This window comes from Pelobates fuscus, chromosome 10 (genome assembly GCF_036172605.1).
Source record: "Pelobates fuscus isolate aPelFus1 chromosome 10, aPelFus1.pri, whole genome shotgun sequence".
NCBI lineage: Eukaryota > Metazoa > Chordata > Amphibia > Anura > Pelobatidae > Pelobates > Pelobates fuscus.
Genome location: NC_086326.1, coordinates 57,043,202 through 57,063,002, shown reverse-complemented (window position 1 = coordinate 57,063,002; position 19,801 = coordinate 57,043,202). Strand labels below are relative to the sequence as shown.

Sequence of the window (19,801 nt, the reverse complement as noted above, 5' to 3'; positions counted from 1 at the left end):
TTGGCAATCTTCTTATAAACTAGGCCATCTTTATGTAGAACAATAATTGTTTTTTCAGATCCTCAGAGAATTCTTTGCCATGAGGTGACATGTTGAACTTCCAGTGACCAGTATGATAGAGTGAGAGCGATAACACCAAATTTAACACACCTGCTCCCCATTAACACCTAGGACCTGGTAACACTAACGAGTCACATGACATCGAGGAGGGGAAATGGCTAATTGGGCCCAATTTGGACATTTTCCACTTAGGGGTGTACTTACTTTTGTTGCCACTGGTTGTGTGCCACTGGTTGTGTGCTGTGTGGTGAGTTATTTTGAGGGGGCAGCAAATTTACACTGTAATACAAGCAGTACACTTACTACTTTACATTGTAGCAGAGTGTCATTTCTTCAGTGTTGTCACATGAAAAGATATAATAAAATATTTACAAAAATGTGAGGGGTTAACAATATTTGTTAATTTTTTTGGTCCTAGATATTTAAAAAAATGTTTCAGATTCTATTATTGATTATTATTCTATTATTTTTATTTATGTGGTACACTGGTTTTTTAACTTATGGTTAAAACATATTATACAGTATGTTTAATTAGATTCCATGTCTGGTTTTATTCAGGTTTTGATTGTGGCCTATTCACAGGGTATATAAGCCAGCATTAGTCTCATTTGCCCATATACTTCTTTCCACTCATTTGGTTGCTGTGCCTTTAAGTGCCCCTTTTTGTAGTAACCAGTTATCTAGCTTCAAGGGTCCAAGGGTGAGCCGCTCTCCTTCCCAGTGTGAAGCTGCCCATGTTTTTTTTTTTTGTGTGTCATTGTACATCAGTGTGTAGGCATGTATCGAGTTTAATTATGTGAATATATCAAAGTGTCTATAATAACAAAGTATTTAACCAGTAAAGGTACATTCAGATTACTCTGGTTTCCAAGTACGTCCTGGGGATGTTACCTTAGCCCAACATCCAGGGGTTGTTACTATCACCCAATTTAATGGTACTCATTTTATCTACCTCGGAAGGAGGTAGCCCAACATCCAGTGGTTGTTACTATCACCCAATTTAATGGTACACATTTTATCTACCTCAGAAGGATGAAGGGCTGAGTCAACCCTGCCTGGATTTGAACCTGCGACCCAAGGGTTAGAACAGATTCTGCTGATGCATTAGCCCACTGAGCTATTTCACCGGCCATAAGCGTGCATGTTTCAGTGTGTGTATGTGTGCATTTGCGTGTGACCAAAGTGGCAACATGGCTGCAATGTTAGGGTGATATGCTATGGGTAATGTTATGGTAATGTGGAAACATATACAATATACATAGGGATATATATATATATATATATATATATATATAGTAAAGCAAAAGATTCCTGCACTCCAACTTATTCAATAATGGCCTGGTGCACAGCAAAAGAGATAATATAAAATAGAAAAAATACCGGCACTCTAGTTCTTCCAAGCAATGGTGTTTATTTTCGGTTAATCCAATGTCAACGTTTCAGCCCTGGTTCAGGGCTTTCATCACATAAGACACATAAGAAACATTAATACAAATGACAAGCTTATATAGGACTGTATAACATGTTAAACACTCACCAGATCAGCTGTTGGGAATCAACCGCGATATCCGGCGTCTACCATTACACAACTGCGCCTGTGTGTAGCTCAGGGAATACCCTCCCCGTCACCGCTCAGCTGGGTCCCCCACGTGACGCGGCCACGTCACGTTGCCCCGACAACCGCAAATACATTGCGGCTATGGGTAATCCTACCGTGCTTACGTATGCCGTCGGGAGAATCCCTCCTCTCGTCCGTGAGTGGTCAATCCAACGGGGTGACGGCAGAGACATTCCACGACCCTTTTCTATAGGTTCGTGGTGATAATGAAAATATGAAAAAATAAAAATAAGAATGGTCTCTCAGAGGGATAGTCTCTATATAATATAACCAAGGGAATCTACTAATAGTATTCAGTGTAACCTGCTCAATTCGGAGCGGTAATATTATTGTGTAAAAAGTGTCAGTGTAAGTGTGGTAAACTATTTAAAACTAAAAGTGTGAACTATGTGAAAAGTATCAAAGTGAAGAATTATATATAAATATATACAATAATAATGGAGTATCAAATTAGTATTGGAGGCTATTATATGTCCATCTGTATAATGAATACAGTGAACATAGCCATATATGAAAAAAGTGAATATTGGCTCTATATGTAATTAAATAGGGTGATCAATGTGTATCGTTCTAAAAAGAAAAAACGTGTCATTGATAATGTAAATATCATTAAAAAACTTATACAAAAAACATCTCTTCAAGTCAATGATAAGTCTAAAAATATACATAATTAGTGTAGTGTAATTATCCCCTACTATATATAGTCTGGCTAGTACCACTCTAGGCAAAACATTATAAAACAATATAACCAAGGCTATGTAAAAAGATACTGGCAGTAATCTTCTATTCGGTTGATCCCATAAATCAGCTGGGTGAGTGTTCAATAGTTATGTCTAGTACATAATTGCAATATAGGAAATATATATGATAAAAATATATATGATAAAAACTAAAACGTTCGCGGGGAAGAAGAAGATTCACTAATTTTACAGTTCATTGGATGATTCTTAAGGTGAGTCATAGAAAAGGGGTGAATGAACATTTCTCATTCAACCCCTTCGGGGACAGTGTATCCAGCTCCAATGTCCAATATGTCTCCCGCTGCAGTAAGATTTTTCCTCTATCACCTCCTCTAGCCATTTCTGGGATGTGATCAATGGCCAAACATCTCAGGGTAGAAAGTTGATGAGCTTTCTCCCAAAAATGTCTGGCCACAGGTTTGTCCGTCTTGCCATCACGGTAGGCTAGTCGGATACTGGACCTGTGGCCTCTGATTCTCTCGCAGAGAGCCGTCTCCATTTTTCCCTTTATAGCTTAGTCCACATGGACACGTAAGCTTATAGATCACGAACTCTGTGCGACAATGTATCCTATGGGCTATTTTGTATATCTTGCCCGTATAGGGATTGGAGAAAGTCTTAGCCGGAGTAATGTGGCCACAGGTTACACACCCCAGGCATCTCACACAACCGTTGTTCTTTGTTGTCGATACTGTTGGATTGTAACAGTGTACCGGGTCCGTTTTACTAGTATATCTCTCAGGTTCTTGTTTCTCTTAAAGCAGAACATTGGTGGATGTATAAACTGCTTTGGTAGAGTTGGATCCTGTCGTAGGATGTTCCAATTGCGTTTAATGGATTTCATAACCTCTTGACTTGCTGTGTGTAGTTTCATAGGAAAAACCATCCTAGTGTTGCCTTCTTTCTTAGATTTTATTGTTTTCTGATTATATTGTAATTTCGCTTTTTGTAAGGCGTTATCCAAATCTGGACGTTTATAGCCTCGTGTTAGAAATTTGGAGTACATGACCTTCAATTGTTCCTCACACTGTTCACTCTGGGAGTTATTCCGACACACTCGTAGAAACTGAGAGAGTGGGAGTGAATTTTTGAGTGATTTGGGATGAAAACTTTCGTGGTGTAATAAGGTATTTCGATCAGTCGTTTTCATATGTAGTCTATACTCTAGTTGTTGGTTAATTATCCTCAATTCGACATCCAAAAACTGTATAAATTTTTCTTCAATTTGTGAAGTCACTTTGATTGGGGTGGGTAGATTATTGATGTATTCTACCAGCGACTGAGCTTCATCTCTGGACCCTCTCCATAGGATCAAAATGTCGTCAATATACCTATAGTATTTTACTATCTGTTTCTCAAACTGTGTGAGGATATATTGCTGTTCAAAATCGTACATGTATGCATTTGCATACATGGGGGCCATAGCGGCCCCCATAGATGTACCCGAGATTTGGAGGAACCATTGAGATTCGAAGCGGAAGTAGTTATTACTTAAGGTCAGTGATAGGAGTTCCATAATGAATTCTATTGATGGTCCTTGATACTGTAATGATGTTGACAATAGCTTCCTCATTGTTTCAATGCCCTCTTCATGTGGTATAACCGTGTAAAGGCTACTTACATCCATAGTTATTAGAAGGCCGTTGAACTCCTCAATTGAGTCTAAGTCAGATAAGAGGCTTCTGGTGTCTTTTAAACATGTCGGGATGGCTGTTACTGGTTCTTTAACCCCTTAAGGACCAAACTTCTGGAATAAAAGGGAATCATGACATGTCACACATGTCATGTGTCCTTAAGGGGTTAAACACATAGTCAAGGTATTTCGCAATCGGTTCCAGGATACCATTAATTGCAGAAACAATCGGTCTCCCTGGTGGATTAGTGAGACTCTTATGTATCTTGGGCAGCGTGTATAATATCGGCGTACGAGGGTGTTTTTTTTGGAGATATTCATACAGATCCATATCGATGTACCGTGCTCGTAAGCCCATCAGGAGTATATCTTCAATTTTACAAGCAATACTGTTAGTGGTGTCATGGTCCAGATGTAAATAGGTATTTTGTTGCATCAGTTGTTGCTGAATTTCATAAGCATAATTCTTGTAATTCATGACCACAATTCCACCCCCTTTATCTGCGGGGCGGATCACAATGGAAGGGTCTGTGGATAGTTTACGTACTATTTCGTGTTGTTCCTTGGAAAAATTACTGAATTGTGATTTATGTTTAGTCATGATGCCTTCTGTCTCATTTTTTATTGTAGATAGAAACGTCTTAATAGTCGACTGATTCGGTGGAGGATCAAATTGACTAGATCTCTTAAATTGATGTCTGTTCCCAAGGGTATCCGTGCTTGTAATCTGCTTATTGTTCTTATTAAAGTAATCCTTTAATCTTAGTGAACGACCGAATTTGTATAACTCCACTTGCCATTCAAATTTATTCGGAGTTCTTGTGGGGATAAAGGAAAGTCCCTTGCTCAGTACATCAATTTCTTTATGATTTAGTGTTCGATCCGATAGATTAAATACAGGGATTATCTCCGCACTGGTGGTTTTTTGTGTCCAGTGGGTCCTTCCCTTTTGTCCTCTTCTTGTAGTTGATCTTTGTCGTTTTTGTTTCTGTTTCTTGTAGAGGTTCTCAGGGGCTGTGTTATTGCCTGTGGCCCCACCTTTTCTAAAAAATGAATAGGTTGCTGTGGATGAGATCCCTCTCCTTCTGAGGCCGATTCGCCCGATGTGATATCTATAGTGGCAATTTGTGGTTTTAGGATTCTCTTTCTAAATCTTCTGGGACGATTTTGATGTTCTCCAGTCAGCCATCTGTAGACATAGTGTTCTGTATAGTCTTGTTGTACCCTCTCCATTTTTTGTCTCTTAAATTTTATAAGCTGGTTTTTATACGTAAGTGTCTCCTCACTTAGTTTCAGCTGTAAATTTGTTCCTTCTTGTGTATTCAGGAGGATTGCTTGTTCACTCTCAAGTTGTTGAATTTGTTTACGAATTTCAATCAAATCTTCCCTGACGTCTTGTATTGTGATAAGCATTAGGTCCAGTGAACATTTATTCAACACTGATGTCCAGGCCTTACAAACTTTAGATTGGTTGATTCCCAACAGCTGATCTGGTGAGTGTTTAACATGTTATACAGTCCTATATAAGCTTGTCATTTGTATTAATGTTTCTTATGTGTCCTGATGAAAGCCCTGAACCAGGGCTGAAACGTTGACATTGGATTAACCGAAAATAAACACCATTGCTTGGAAGACCTAGAGAGACGGTATTTTTTATATTTTATATATATATATATATATATATATATATATATATATATATATATATATATATACACAGAATGCATAGGTAAGAGCAGGGCTGCCATCAGAAATTTTGGGGCCCCTGACACAGCTCAAGGTCTGGGCCCCCCGGCGCCTGCACCCGAGTACCCCCCCTCCCCCCCGAGTCCGCCCACAGGGATGCAGTGTCTGCAGGGCCGGTGCAAGGATTTTTGCCGCCCTAGGCAAAAGTAAAGTTTGCCGCCCCCCCATGTGACATCACAGTGCCCCACCCATATGATCTGCCATGTTAACTAACACAGTGCTGCAGTGCCGCCGTGTTTACAATAAAAGGCCTGCAGGGACAGGCTATAGACACCAGAACCACTACATTAAGCTGCAGTGGTTCTGGGGACTATAGTGTCCCTTTAATGTGAGGTAAATTAAAGATTAGTGCCACGAATAATATACTAGATTGCCTACTTACAACCAGATGAGGATGATGATGGGCTTCAGCTGCCGTCTGGCTCCACTGGTCTGGTGTAGAACAGGCTCTCTGGAGGCGGTTTGTAACTGTGGTCACAAAAATCAATGTTCTGGGAGAACGAGAAGCAGCTCCATTTTTTGAGGGCCCTTTACACAGGGTCCACCTTCATGTTCCACCAATGAGTTTGCTCACAGGGGTGTGTGTGTGTGTGGGGGGGGGGGGGGATGTCCTGATGTGTGTAAGGAATGCATTGTGTGAATCTGTGTTTGTATGTGTAAGGGCTGCAAGGTGAGTTTGTGTATGTATGGGATGCACTGAGTGTGTGGAAGGGGTGCATTGTGTGTTGCTGTGTGTAAGGGATGCATTGCGTGTGTATGTGTGTCTGTGTGTAATGCATTATGTTTTTCTGTGTGCAAGGGGTGCATTGTGTGTGTGTGTGTGTGTGATGGATGTCAATCTCTCCCCCTACCCCCGTCAATTTCCTTCTTCTCCCCCCTCCCTCTCATTTCCTTCTTCTTCCCCCTCCCTCTCATTTCCTTCTTCTCCCCCCTCCCTCTCATTTCCTTCTTCTCCCCCTCCCTCTCATTTCCTTCTTCTCCCCCTCCCTCTCATTTCCTTCTTCTCCCCCCTCCCTCTCATTTCCTTCTTCTCCCCCTCCCTCTCATTTCCTTCTTCTCCCCCCTCCCTCTCATTTCCTTCTTCTCCCCCCTCCCTCTCATTTCCTTCTTCTCCCCCCTCCCTCTCATTTCCTTCTTCTCCCCCCTCCCTCTCATTTCCTTCTTCTCCCCCCTCCCTCTCATTTCCTTCTTCTCCCCCCTCCCTCTCATTTCCTTCTTCTCCCCCCTCCCTCTCATTTCCTTCTTCTCCCCCCTCCCTCTCATTTCCTTCTTCTCCCCCCTCCCTCTCATTTCCTTCTTCTCCCCCTCCCTCTCATTTCCTTCTTCTCCCCCCTCCCTCTCATTTCCTTCTTCTCCCCCTCCCTCTCATTTCCTTCTTCTCCCCCTCCCTCTCATTTCCTTCTTCTCCCCCTCCCTCTCATTTCCTTCTTCTCCCCCTCCCTCTCATTTCCTTCTTCTCCCCCTCCCTCTCATTTCCTTCTTCTCCCCCTCCCTCTCATTTCCTTCTTCTCCCCCTCCCTCTCATTTCCTTCTTCTCCCCCTCCCTCTCATTTCCTTCTTCTCCCCCTCCCTCTCATTTCCTTCTTCTCCCCCTCCCTCTCATTTCCTTCTTCTCCCCCTCCCTCTCATTTCCTTCTTCTCCCCCTCCCTCTCATTTCCTTCTTCTCCCCCTCCCTCTCATTTCCTTCTTCTCCCCCTCCCTCTCATTTCCTTCTCCCCCTCCCTCTCATTTCCTTCTTCTCCCCCTCCCTCTCATTTCCTTCTTCTCCCCTCCCTCTCATTTCCTTCTTCTCCCCCTCCCTCTCATTTCCTTCTTCTCCCCCTCCCTCATTTCCTTCTTCTCCCCTCCCTCATTTCATTCTTCTCCCCCTCCCTCATTTCCTTCTTCTCCCCCTCCCTCATTTCCTTCTTCTCCCCCTCCCTCTCATTTCCTTCTTCTCCCCCTCCCTCTCATTTCCTTCTTCTCCCCCTCCCTCTCATTGCCTTCTCCCCCTCCCTCTCATTGCCTTCTCCCCCTCCCTCTCATTGCCTTCTCCCCCCCCTCTCATTGCCTTCTCCCCCTCCAATTTCCTTCCTTCTACCCCCCTCAAATTTCCTTCCTCCCCCCCCTCAAATTTCCTTCCTCCCCCCTCAAATTTCCTCCCTTCCTCTCCCCCCTCCCTCCTCCCTCAAATTTCCTATCTTCCTCTCCCCCCTCCCTCAAATTTCCTCCATTCCTCTCCCCCCCTCCCTCAAATTTCCTCCCTTCCTCTCCCCCTCAAATTCCTACCTCTCCCTCCCCTCCCTCAAATTTCCTTCCTCTCCCCCCAAATTTCCTTCCTCTCCCCCCCAATTTCCTCCCTCCCTCTCCCCCAACTCCTCAAATTTCCTCCCTTCCCTCCCTCTCCCCCCACTCATTCAAATTTCCTCCCTCTCCCCCCCACTCCCTCAAATTTCCTCCCTTCCCTCCCTCTCCCCCCCACTCATTCATATTTCCTCCCTCCCCCTCCCTCTCCCCCCCACTCATTCATATTTCCTCCCTCCCCCCTCCCTCAAATTTCCTGCCTTCCCTCTCCCCCCCACTCATTCAAATTCCCACCCCCACACCCCCACCCACTCAAATTTCCTGACACCCGGCGCCGGCGGGCGCGCGAGGGAGCACTCTCCTCTGAGTGCTTCCTCTTCAGCTCCCTCGCGCGCCGCGTACTGATGCCGGATCCGGAAGATGACGTCATCTTCCGGCTCCGGCATCAGTACGGTGCGCGAGGGAGCTGAAGAGGAAGCACTCAGAGGAGAGTGCTCCCTCGCGCGCGCGCCGGGTGTCAGCAGGGCCAGCCTCTGGGGGGCCCTGAGGTGACCGGCTGCTGGGCCCCCCAGGAGAAGAGGCTGGCCCAGTGGGAACATACCGGGGTCGCAGGGCCCCCTGCGACCCGGTATGTTCCCACTGAATGTGGGGCCCGGACGACCTGAGCAGTCCGGGCCCCCCAGGACCGCCGGGCCCATGACAACCGTTGCGGTTGTCATGCCCTGATGGCGGCCCTGGGTAAGAGAATTATAGACAAGGATTACAGATGTGAGGAAAAAAGTCTGTGTTACTTATTAAGAAAAGTTATTTATTTAAAACTCTTTTTTTTCTATCTTTATCCTCATGAATTGGTCAATTAAGTTTTGCTATCCAGATAACATTTTTTTTTTGTTTCCATTAAATAATGCAATATTTTGTAGAACTGAAATGAAAAGTACATTTAAACACTACTTACCCGGACACCCAAAGGAATTCTGGGATTTTTTTCTGCAAACCGCTTGATAATGTAGGGGTTAACCATCCTATCCTAATTATTTAATTTTTCCATATGCAAGACTGGACTAACTGCAGCTAAACATGATAGAGATCTGTCAACTAATTGTAATAATAATAATAACAAAAAATGTAATATCAATCGATTTAAAAAGAAAGTGTAAAACATACAAGAATACATTTCATTACAGAAGGGGTGTTTTGCAAAACATATTCGTGGGTCTTTCGATACTGCCATCTTCTATACTGTACATTATATTGAGATTATGTTTGCATTTGTTTGACTACACCTGGGAAAAATGTAATTGAAATACTTCACACAACATAATTGCAGTAGCTTTTAACATATATCTTACTTGATTACCTTGTCCTGACCAGGAATACCCTTGTTACATCCTCACGTTCTGTGTTTTATGTGTGATAAAAGTACATTTTTCAAATATTAAGTGTCTCTGTCACCGTCTGGGGTCTTTGCATAATTTACAAAGACCTCCTTTAGTGATATTGCAGCTGATTGTCATGAGACCCGCCTTAAACAGAGACTTTTCCCCTCAGCCATCACTAGAGACAGCTGGTGGCTTGACAATATTTGACAAGGCTTGAGTCCACCTTTTTTGAATACGAAGACAAAGTTCCATCGCATTAATCAATCATATTACTGTAAGGTACCAATATCATTATACATTTTTTTTAAATCTTGAAAAAATTTTTTTTTTTTTTATTAATTACAATCATATCATATATTATTGTATTATATTGAATACATTACCTCTGAGTGATTTAGTTCAAGAAGCCAGAGAGACGGTGCTATGGAAATCAAGTAACAGAAGATTGCAGGTGAAAACCTAGAAAAACATAATGAATATTTTTATCTTACAAAATCCTTCTATTCGCTCATAAGCATCGGGAATGATATACATTTGGTGCATAAATTTGCAAAAACAATTAAATGTCTTACACTACAATACATTCAATGTTAGAAACCATTGTGTTTTTTTTTATTTTCTTTTTGGGGAATTACAAAACTGTCATACGCAATAAGTTCACCTATGTTAAAATTTGATCTGCCCCTCCACACGGCACTAAAAGTTTTCAAGTAACCCTATTGTAGAAACATATAAGTTTCCTTAAAAAAAAAAAAAAAAGTAAAACTAAAAAAAAATTATCGCTAAACCACATCAGATAAAATATATATCTATGTTAATCTTTCCAACCTGAAAGATTGATATCTGAAATATTGCAAGATAAGGGACACCACCAAATCGCTAAATCTTTTCACGCAATATGATTTCAAGGAATGAACAACTAAATAAAAAATTAAAATAAAAATTCAAAATATTGTGAGCACGGGGTATACATATATTAATGAGCACTGGAGCTAGTTGAGGTAGGTGCTAATAGGAAGCTTTGGCCCTGTGATCTAGTATATAGTTATATTCTGTGCACAGTTTAGTAGATTGTGCCCACAAGTTAACTATATTATGAGTACAAATTAGATAAACCACGTGCACATGGTAACTATCTCGGGGACATGATCTACTAAATCATGCTGATAGTGATGCATTCCCATAATTAAAAAAAAAAAGCAATACAAAATATATTATAGTTTTAAATTGTTTTTTTTTTTTTTGCATGTTTTATAATAAACGTGGTGAACAAAGGAAAGTAAAAAAAAAAAAAATTGCAAACCATTATCAATTGTTTTCTTTTTTAGATTTCCCCTCTACTACACTATATAAAAATGCACACAGCTAACTGTGAATGTCTAAACAGTCATAAACCAGAGTAAAGGATTGATAATGAGCCCCAGGAAGATGAGGAAGTCAGCTGCATGCCGGGAAACATAGTGCTGTTAGACATGAGACAGGAAACTTTAGTCAAAATGTGTTTCTAAAATGTGTCAAACCTCTTTCAACAATTTAAAAAAATGTTAAAAGACCATACCGTTTACATATTGTTTTTAAGCTGCCTTAATTAATGTAAGAGTCTCTCCGTAACAGGTCTACTTTAAAGGGGGATGTCACTTTGATCTGTAGTATTTATTTTTGAAACACGTGACCATTGCTTCCTGAAATGATTCTCTTAATACTTTTCCTTTTAAGGGAACAGATTCCACTATTCTTATTGATATACCAGTTTACAATTGTTTAAAGGCTCAACTGTTTTATACATTCTTCATTTACACATGTGCGTTGATCTGTATGGAACAAATGAAAACACAATATTGCTCAACAAAACCATACAAACTAAATATATTTAATACTTCACTTTACAGCTATGAGGATGTGACACTGTGTCTGGCATCTCTCAGGAGTAAGGCATTCAAAGATGTAACACAATGTAATAAAACAGGTTTACATTTTACAGCAATACACATGCAGGGTTACCCACTAACCAGCTGAATTTGAGTGAATTAAATCCGAATGGCAAAGGGCCCAGGCTATGACTATACCCAGGTTGTAGAATGTTCCTGTAACAATTGTTTTAGCATTAAACTTACCATTCTGGTTTAGTTTATTAAAGTCCGATGTTTAGTGATTAAGCCTGTTAGACTATTTTAGACCTGTGAGCAATATTCATGTAATGTATATTTTGCATGTTTTCTAAATTCTTTTAAAGTAGTTTTTATTGAAAAGTTTATATATATGATAGGGTTATTTACAAAAGAGAGAATCGTCAGGAATTCATAGTGGATTTACATTTGTAGCCCGCAATAGCCAAATTGGAAGCATAGAATAAGCAAAATCAGATTTTCAATTCCGCTTTTTTGACATTAACCCCTTCCCTTAAAGGGAAACTCCAGTGCCAGGAAAACGATCCGTTTTCCTGGCACTGGAGGGTCCCTCTCCCTCCCACCCCCCAACCCCGGTTACTGAAGGGGTGAAAACCCCTTCAGTGACTTACCAGAGGCAGCGACAGGTCCCACGTCGCTGCTTCCTCCTCCCCCGCCGCTCCTCCTTCTGCTTACGTCGGCCGGTGGGCGAGACTGATCTCGCCCGCCGGCCGAGGAGACCTAATGCGCATGCGCGGCAATGCCGCGCATGCGCATTAGCGCACCCCATAGGAAAGCATTGAAAATTTATTTCAATGCTTCCTTATGGGGAATAGAGCGACGCTGGAGGTCCTCACACAGCGTGAGGACGTCCAGCGACGCTCTAGCACAGAAAACCTGTGCTAGAAACCAGGAAGTTCCCTCTAGTGGCTGTCTAATAGACAGCCACTAGGGGAGGACGTAATCTTGCAAGGTAATTATTGCAGTTTATAACAAAACTGCAATAATTACACTTGCAGGGTTAAGAGTAGTGGGAGTTGGCACCCAGACCGCTCCAATGAGCAGAAGTGGTCTGTGTGCCTGGAGTGTCCCTTTAAGGACCAAACTTCTGGAATAAAATGGAATCATGACATGTCACACATGTCATATGTCCGTAAGGGGTTAAATGTGAAATTCACTTTAAATTCCCAACAACTCTCACTTTAGTAATAGTCAGGTGTGTCCCAACATTATGGATATTGCTTTGTGTTTAGGTTTGTGAGTGAATTAGTCCCTAAAATACACACTGTTTAGTTTTATTTTCTTCAGCAGTGCATTGTGCGGACAGCGTTTCATGGGTTTTGAGGTTTTTGCCCACATTATTTATGTCTTTGTGAACCTGACTCACTATATGATATCTACCTATATTTACATAATATGCTTCAAACGTGGTTTTGTATCTACAGGAATAGGTTCCAGGATGTGAAAGTAATAACAAGACACTTCAGAAAATTCAATTTATTCCTGGTCAGTTTAAGAACTGACCAGGAATTCAGAAATTTACGGCTGAAGTAGCCTGACTGTAAAATGTTACTTTGTCTTAAAATTTTAAATTACTTGTCAGCTCACTAAATTACTGGTTTAGTGAATAAACCCTATATTGGATAGAGTCAGAGCAAAAATAAATAAACAAAAGGAACAAACTGGTGCTTGGATGCATAACATCTGGCAGATTGATAAAAGTGGGCACTCTAAGACCTCCCCTGCAAATGTTTAAAAAATAAAGTCAGGGTCCTCTCAGTGTATTGCTTTCATTCTCTTTTGTACATTTTCGTTAGGGAATTATGTTATTTGCATGTCTCTTTTCAGCTATGTAACTATACCATAGTGATGCATAGTAATTGCATTTCTCGTTCTGTTTGCCAATGAGCCCTTAATAAAATATATTTAAAACATAGTAGGCAGGATATACTGTTTTCACTCTCTGGAACACTCAACTTCCTGTGCCAAAACTCTCTGTCATTTAAATAACATTTGACCTATGACTTTCATATACGTATACGTTATATTGACACATTGACCTATAATTACTTGTAATTTTCCAATCAGTCTAGGATTCGAACGGCTTTACTTGACATTACCTGCATACTGTATCCCTTACTATTGTGCCGTACAACATTATGCATATGTTTCCCGTCCTTACTAAATTTTCTGATTCATTTGTCTCTAGAGATATTGAATACTTGTAACACCCTATCTCCTCAGCTGCCCTCTCTGTGTTAATCAGTTTCTGGCTAATACAAACCACCTGTTTCTTTCTACATTCTATAAAATCCACGACTTAATCACATTGTAGTTAATATCAATTATATTCGATTTGTTTAACTTAGTCCTAATTAGTTTATCGCCTGCCTCCTTGAAGTGGACTAAGCTTATTTTAATTTATATTAGCTAAAAAATGAATAGACAAAGAGTCATATATCACGAGGAATGCTCATTTAGTGCTAATTCAATATAAGCAGACGATGATAAACAAACTTCAACACTCGGTGGAGTATACCCCTAAATGCCGACCTTAGTTTTCTTGCTTCTGATATCCCATTTTATAAAAAAACTACGATATTGAAAAAAAGAGACAGCCAAGAAAAGTGAATCCTCAGGACCCATGCTAAATCATATTGTAGAAGCATTGTCGCCATTATATACTGAGTGGAGTGAGAGTACACAAAATAAGGAGTTGAACTAGAAGGGACTCATATAGCTTGTTTAGTCTTATTTGTCTATATTGTTATTAAACCTCCTAATCAGTGCGCTACTGTCCTGGTGTAAAACTATATGTATGCGTAGGAGAGGAGAAAAATAAGAGTGAACAGGTCATTAATTTCCTAGCAATTTTGGTGCCTACAGGCTCCTTCTCAAGGCTGACTTTTAATTGCCAAAACTCAACATTTCAGAGTCAATCACAATCAAAAGGGTATAAGAGATGGCGTTAAGTTGGACATTTTGGCTAGGATTGAATAGCGTGCATATGCACAGATTGAAACCTGCTATTTTAAACTGACCTGAAATTACTTAATAATTGACCACTTCAGACACGTTTGGATAAAGCCTTCAATATATATATTTTTAAATAATAGCATTACAGACACAGATCTTTGGCAATTTTTTTTATAAATAATTGTTGATTCAATTCCATTTTGTTTATATATCTTCTTGTTTGCCTTAATTTGTCCTCAGCCTATTTTTGACCTTACTGTGTCTATATGATTGTCATTATCATCACCTCTTAAATGTATCAATACCACCCAAAAGGTGTAAAAAAAAGATTCTACATTCCATTTTCTTATGTTAGCCAAGTATAAATAAAAAAAAAAAAAAAACTTTCTTGCGTTATGGTATCATTTTGCTGTGAGAGTTTTATTGTGTTTTTTTATTAACCCAGTTTATTTTTTACAAGAAATATTACATTCTTTGCAGTTCTGGAATTAATAAAAAGTCAATTCCAGCTGAAAGGATAGAAATGTCTTCATTCTTTATATCCTATAGGATCAAACTGCATTAATCATAATCTATTTCTTTCCGAAATCATAGCAAACAGATGCACCAAAGAATATACAGTGTTTCCTTGCGCAATTGCAATTTCTCTCATAAAGACTAGAGTTGAGCGAACCCGAACTGTAAAGCTCAGGTTCGTACCGAACATTACGGTTTTTGGGCCCCACACTCGAACACGGACATTTCAGTGTATGTTCTGGTTGGAGTTCGGTATTCAGCGATTTAATGGCGCGTTTTGAAAGGCTGCAGGGCAGCCAATCAACAAGCGTTTGACTTGTGTGCCCTTAGAAGCCTACTAATGGCATGGCTGTGATGGGCCAGTGCAGCATGTGACCCAGCCTCTATATATAAGCTGGAGTCACGTAGCGCCGCACATCACATGAGCTGTTATTAGTGTAGGGAGAGGATGCTGCATCTGTGAGGGACAGATTAGGAAAGAATTCTGGTGTTGAATTTGCAAACTACAGCGATTATTTTTGTGGATGCTATACTACATTTTTGTACCCTGCCCTGAGCCCAGTGCCACAGAGAGTGCAGTGCACTTGCAACTGCATGTGTGCCAGGCACATTACTTTAATCCTGTTCTGGTAGCCCAGTTGGCAACATCTAGGCATTTTTAAATACTGCAATTTTTTGGGTGCTAAATAGTACATTTGCGTACTGCATTTCTTGCAGTCTAATAAAACCCTTAAATACTACTGTTACATTGTTGGTTTAAAAAAATCACACTTTTTTGTGCTAAATAGTACCTTTGCGGTCTGCGGTGCACTTCATATCTGAGAGTCGAATAGAACCGTCAAATACTGTGGTTACATTGCACTTTGAAAAATGTGAATTGTTTTGGTGCTAAATAGTACATTTGCGGCCTGCGGTGCACTTCATATCTGAGAGTCAAATAGAACTGTCAAATACTGTTGTTACAGTGCAGTTTTAAAAATTCACATTTTTTGGGTGCTAAATAGTACATTTGGGGTGTGCACTTCATATCGGAGAGTCAAATAGAATCGTTAAATACTGTGGATGCATCGCAGTTTTAAAAATTAATTTTTTTTTGGTGCTAAATAGTATATTTGCGGTGTGCACTTCATATCTGAGAGTCAAATAGAACCGTCAAATACTGTGGTTACATCGCACTTTGAAAAATTCTATTTTTTTTTTAGTGATAAATAGTACATTTGCGGCCTGCGGTGCACTTCATATCTGAGAGTCACATAGAACCGTCAAATACTGTGGTTACAGCGCAGTTTTAAAAATTCAAATTTTTTTTTTGTGCTAAATAGTACATTTGGGGTTTGCACTTCCTATCTGAGAGTCAAATAGAACCGTCAAATACTGTGGTTACATCGCATTTTGAAAAATTCAATATTTTTTGGTGCTAAATAGTACATTTGCGGCCTGCGGTGCACTTCATATCTGAGAGTCAAATAGAACCGTCAAATACTGTGGTTACAGCGCAGTTTTAAAAATTCTATTTTTTTGGGTGCTAAATAGTACATTTGGGGTGTGCACGTCATAGCTGAGAGTCAAGAAGAATCGTCAAATATTGTGGTTACATCGCAGTTTTAAAAATTCAATATTTTTTGGTGCTAAATAGTACATTTGCGGCCTGCGGTGCACTTCATATCTGAGAGTCAAATAGAACCGTCAAATACTGTGGTTACAGCGCAGTTTTAAAAATTCTATTTTTTTTGGGTGCTAAATAGTACATTTGGGGTGTGCACTTCATATCTGGTGTATGTGTGCAACACTGGCTAGTTACTGCTTCTCAAGAAAGTCTAACAAATGAATGTTGCCTATGGTGCAGGTAGTATAGAAGGCAAGACTGAGACAAATCATTCGGGTTACGTTTGCCTGTTGACATGTTAATTATCTTAGACCATTAAAATTCAATAATCAATGAAAAAACACACTAAGTGTCATACAAAAATATGTATTATAGACAAGTTAAAAACAAGACTACAAGTCATGCAATAACAAAATTAAACAAGTTTTAAAATATGTATGGGCCAACCAGTGGCTGTAAAAACAAAGTTTTACTGGTTACATTCATGACTACACACTCTAGTGAACAGGACCTTCCTGTAGTGTGGTGTTTTTTTTAATCATACAGCACCCTTTCATGTGCTTTTCAGATGTCATATTGTTAATTACCAATTTTTGTTTAGCCTAATTTTTTTTTAAAAGTGAAAAATAAGTGTTATTGTGATCGCTTCATATACAGAAGCATTAACCCCTTAACACCGCAGCCAAATGTACAAGTTGTGAACGAAACAAAACGTAAACAAAACCTGGCATTTGCGCTATATGTCTGTCCAACCGTAATTCACCTCTTTCATATTAAATGCACCCCCCCTTATTATATATCATTTTATTCAAGGGAAACAGGGCTTTCATTTAATATCAAATATTTAGCTATGAAACATAATTTAATATGAAAAAAATGGGAGAAAATAAGATTTTTTTTGATTTTTTTCGTTCTTCATGACATTTTAACTGTCAATGTCATAATACTGTTTGCTTTTACTGCAATAAAATACACATATTTGTATTCAGCAAAGTCTCACGTGTAAAACAGTACCCCCTATGTACAGGTTTTATGGTGTTTTGGGAAGTTACAGGGTCAAATATAGAGTGTTACATTTGAAATTGAAATTCGCCAGATTGGTTACGTTGCCTTTGAGACTGTATAGTAGCCCAGGAAATAAATTTACACCCATAATGGCATACCATTTGCAATAGTAGACGACCCAAGGTATTGCAAATAAGCGATGTCCAGTCTTTTTTAGTAGCCATTTGGTCACAAACACTGGCCAAAGTTAGCGTTTGTATTTGTTTGTGTGTGAAAAATGCAAAAAACGCCAATTTTGGCCAGTGTTTGTGACTAAGTGGCTACTAAAAAAGACTGGACATACCCCATTTGCAATACCTTTGGTTGTCTACTATTGCAAATGGTATGCCATCATAGGGGTAATTTTCATTCTTGGGCTACCATAGGGTCATAAAGGCAACGTAAGCAATCTGGCGAATTTTAATGTGAAAAAAATTAAACACAAGCCTTATATTTGACGCTGTAATTTTTGAAAACACCATAAAACCTGTACATGAGGGGTACTGTTGTACTCGGGAGACTTCGCTGAACACAAATATTTGTGTTTCAAAACAGTAAAAAGTATTGCAGCAATAATATCGTCCGTGTAAGTGCTGTTTGTGCGTGAAAAATGCAAAAAACGTCACTTTTACTGGCGATATCATGGTTGTAATACATTTTACTGTTTTGAAACACTAATATTTGTGTTCAGCGAAGTCTCCCGAGTAAAACAGTACCCCCCATGTACAGGTTTTATGGTGTCTTGGAAAGTTATAGGGTTAAATATAGTGCTAGCAAATTAAATTCCCTATACTTTCGGCATGGGTGGTCAGGCAGGTCCCGCTAATTGTAATTAATTAGGATACCTAATTATGTAAAATTATTACATAAATATATGTGTAGAATTAATATATGTATATATATACATATGTGTACATATACGTATATATATATATATTTTTTTTTTAATATTTTTATTTATATATAGGTATATATATAGTGATATATACGTATATATTTATGTATATAGATATATATTATTTCGTTATAAGTGTATTTTGATATAAATATATATATATTAATATCAGAATACAGTTAGAACGAAATAAAACACATCTATATATTTTTTAATATTTTATTTTTAATTATTTTTTTTATTTAATTTTTTTACGTATTTACATATTAATTTTTTTTATATTATTTATAAATATATATATAACAATAATTATATATATATTTAATCAGTATCAGTCTACGTGTAATTTGATATTAATATATATATATAATTATATATATATATTAATATTAAAATACACCTAGACAGTGTATGTATATGTGTATATATATACTTAGATCATATATATATAATATATATATATGATCTAAGTATATAATTTATTTATTTTTACACTGTTTTAAAAATTTTTTATTTGATTTTCAGCCAGCAGGGGGACCAACTGTCATTACAGTTGGTCCCCCTGCTGGCAATGCAGCAGGCAGCTATACCGGCCATGTGATTGTGAGGTCCTCGCAAGGACCTCACTCTCACATGGCCGGGAGGGCTCCTGGAGGGCGGACGTGCCGCGGGGGGCTCCCTGGGAGTCCCCCGAACCACGATCGCCGGCGTGGGACCGCCAGCGACCGGGTAAGTTACTAAAAACCGGAGGGCGTACTATTACGTCCGGCGGCGTTTAGAGCCGCTTTTAAAAGGACGTAATAGTACGCCCTCCGGTCTTAAGGGGTTAATATACATTTCTATATTGTGTAAAGACCCAACTACAAAGTTAAAAACCAAACACCAAAACAACGTGCCAGACAATCTACCTGTGCATGGCTAATGTGATACAATAAGTCTACATCTTAAAAATGCAATAACCCACAGAAGATGGGAAAGAATTTTTTTTGCAAATGGAACTTTGATTTGAATTTACTACATCGGTCACTTGTAATATTCTTTCACACCTACAACACTTGTTAAACAGATCTAAGTGATAGAAAACAGATTGATATTTTCTACACTAGAAACTACCAGATAACAAGCTCCTATATTTAAACCAGTTATCAATAGCTAAAATGTACTTAAACAATATTGTAATTCTGGGGCAATATTAGCTCTAGAATTACCACAGTTATCCAAGTAACAGATGGAGCGATCAAAGGAACCATAACTGATTTAATGAGCCATTCGCAGTTTTTACTGTAGAGGCTGTGTGCGCTTTTGGCGTTCTCACCCTGCTGCTGCTCGCCTGTCTGCGTTGCAGCCAGGGCCGTCTTTAATATTGATTGGACCCTGGGCAAAGCATTTGCTTGGGCCCCTGGTACCCTCTCCCCAGG

At 39.4% G+C, this 19,801-nt stretch overlaps 1 protein-coding gene across 1 annotated transcript in view; it reads right to left on the bottom strand.

The window, feature by feature from the left end:
• Positions 1–19,801, bottom strand: part of TMEM26 (transmembrane protein 26) — a 77,727-nt gene that overhangs the window by 22,190 nt on the left and 35,736 nt on the right. Inside the window, exon 2 of the mRNA XM_063433582.1 lies at positions 9,844–9,919. Coding sequence (XP_063289652.1) covers positions 9,844–9,919 — 76 coding nt within the window. The remainder of the gene's footprint in view (positions 1–9,843; positions 9,920–19,801) is intronic.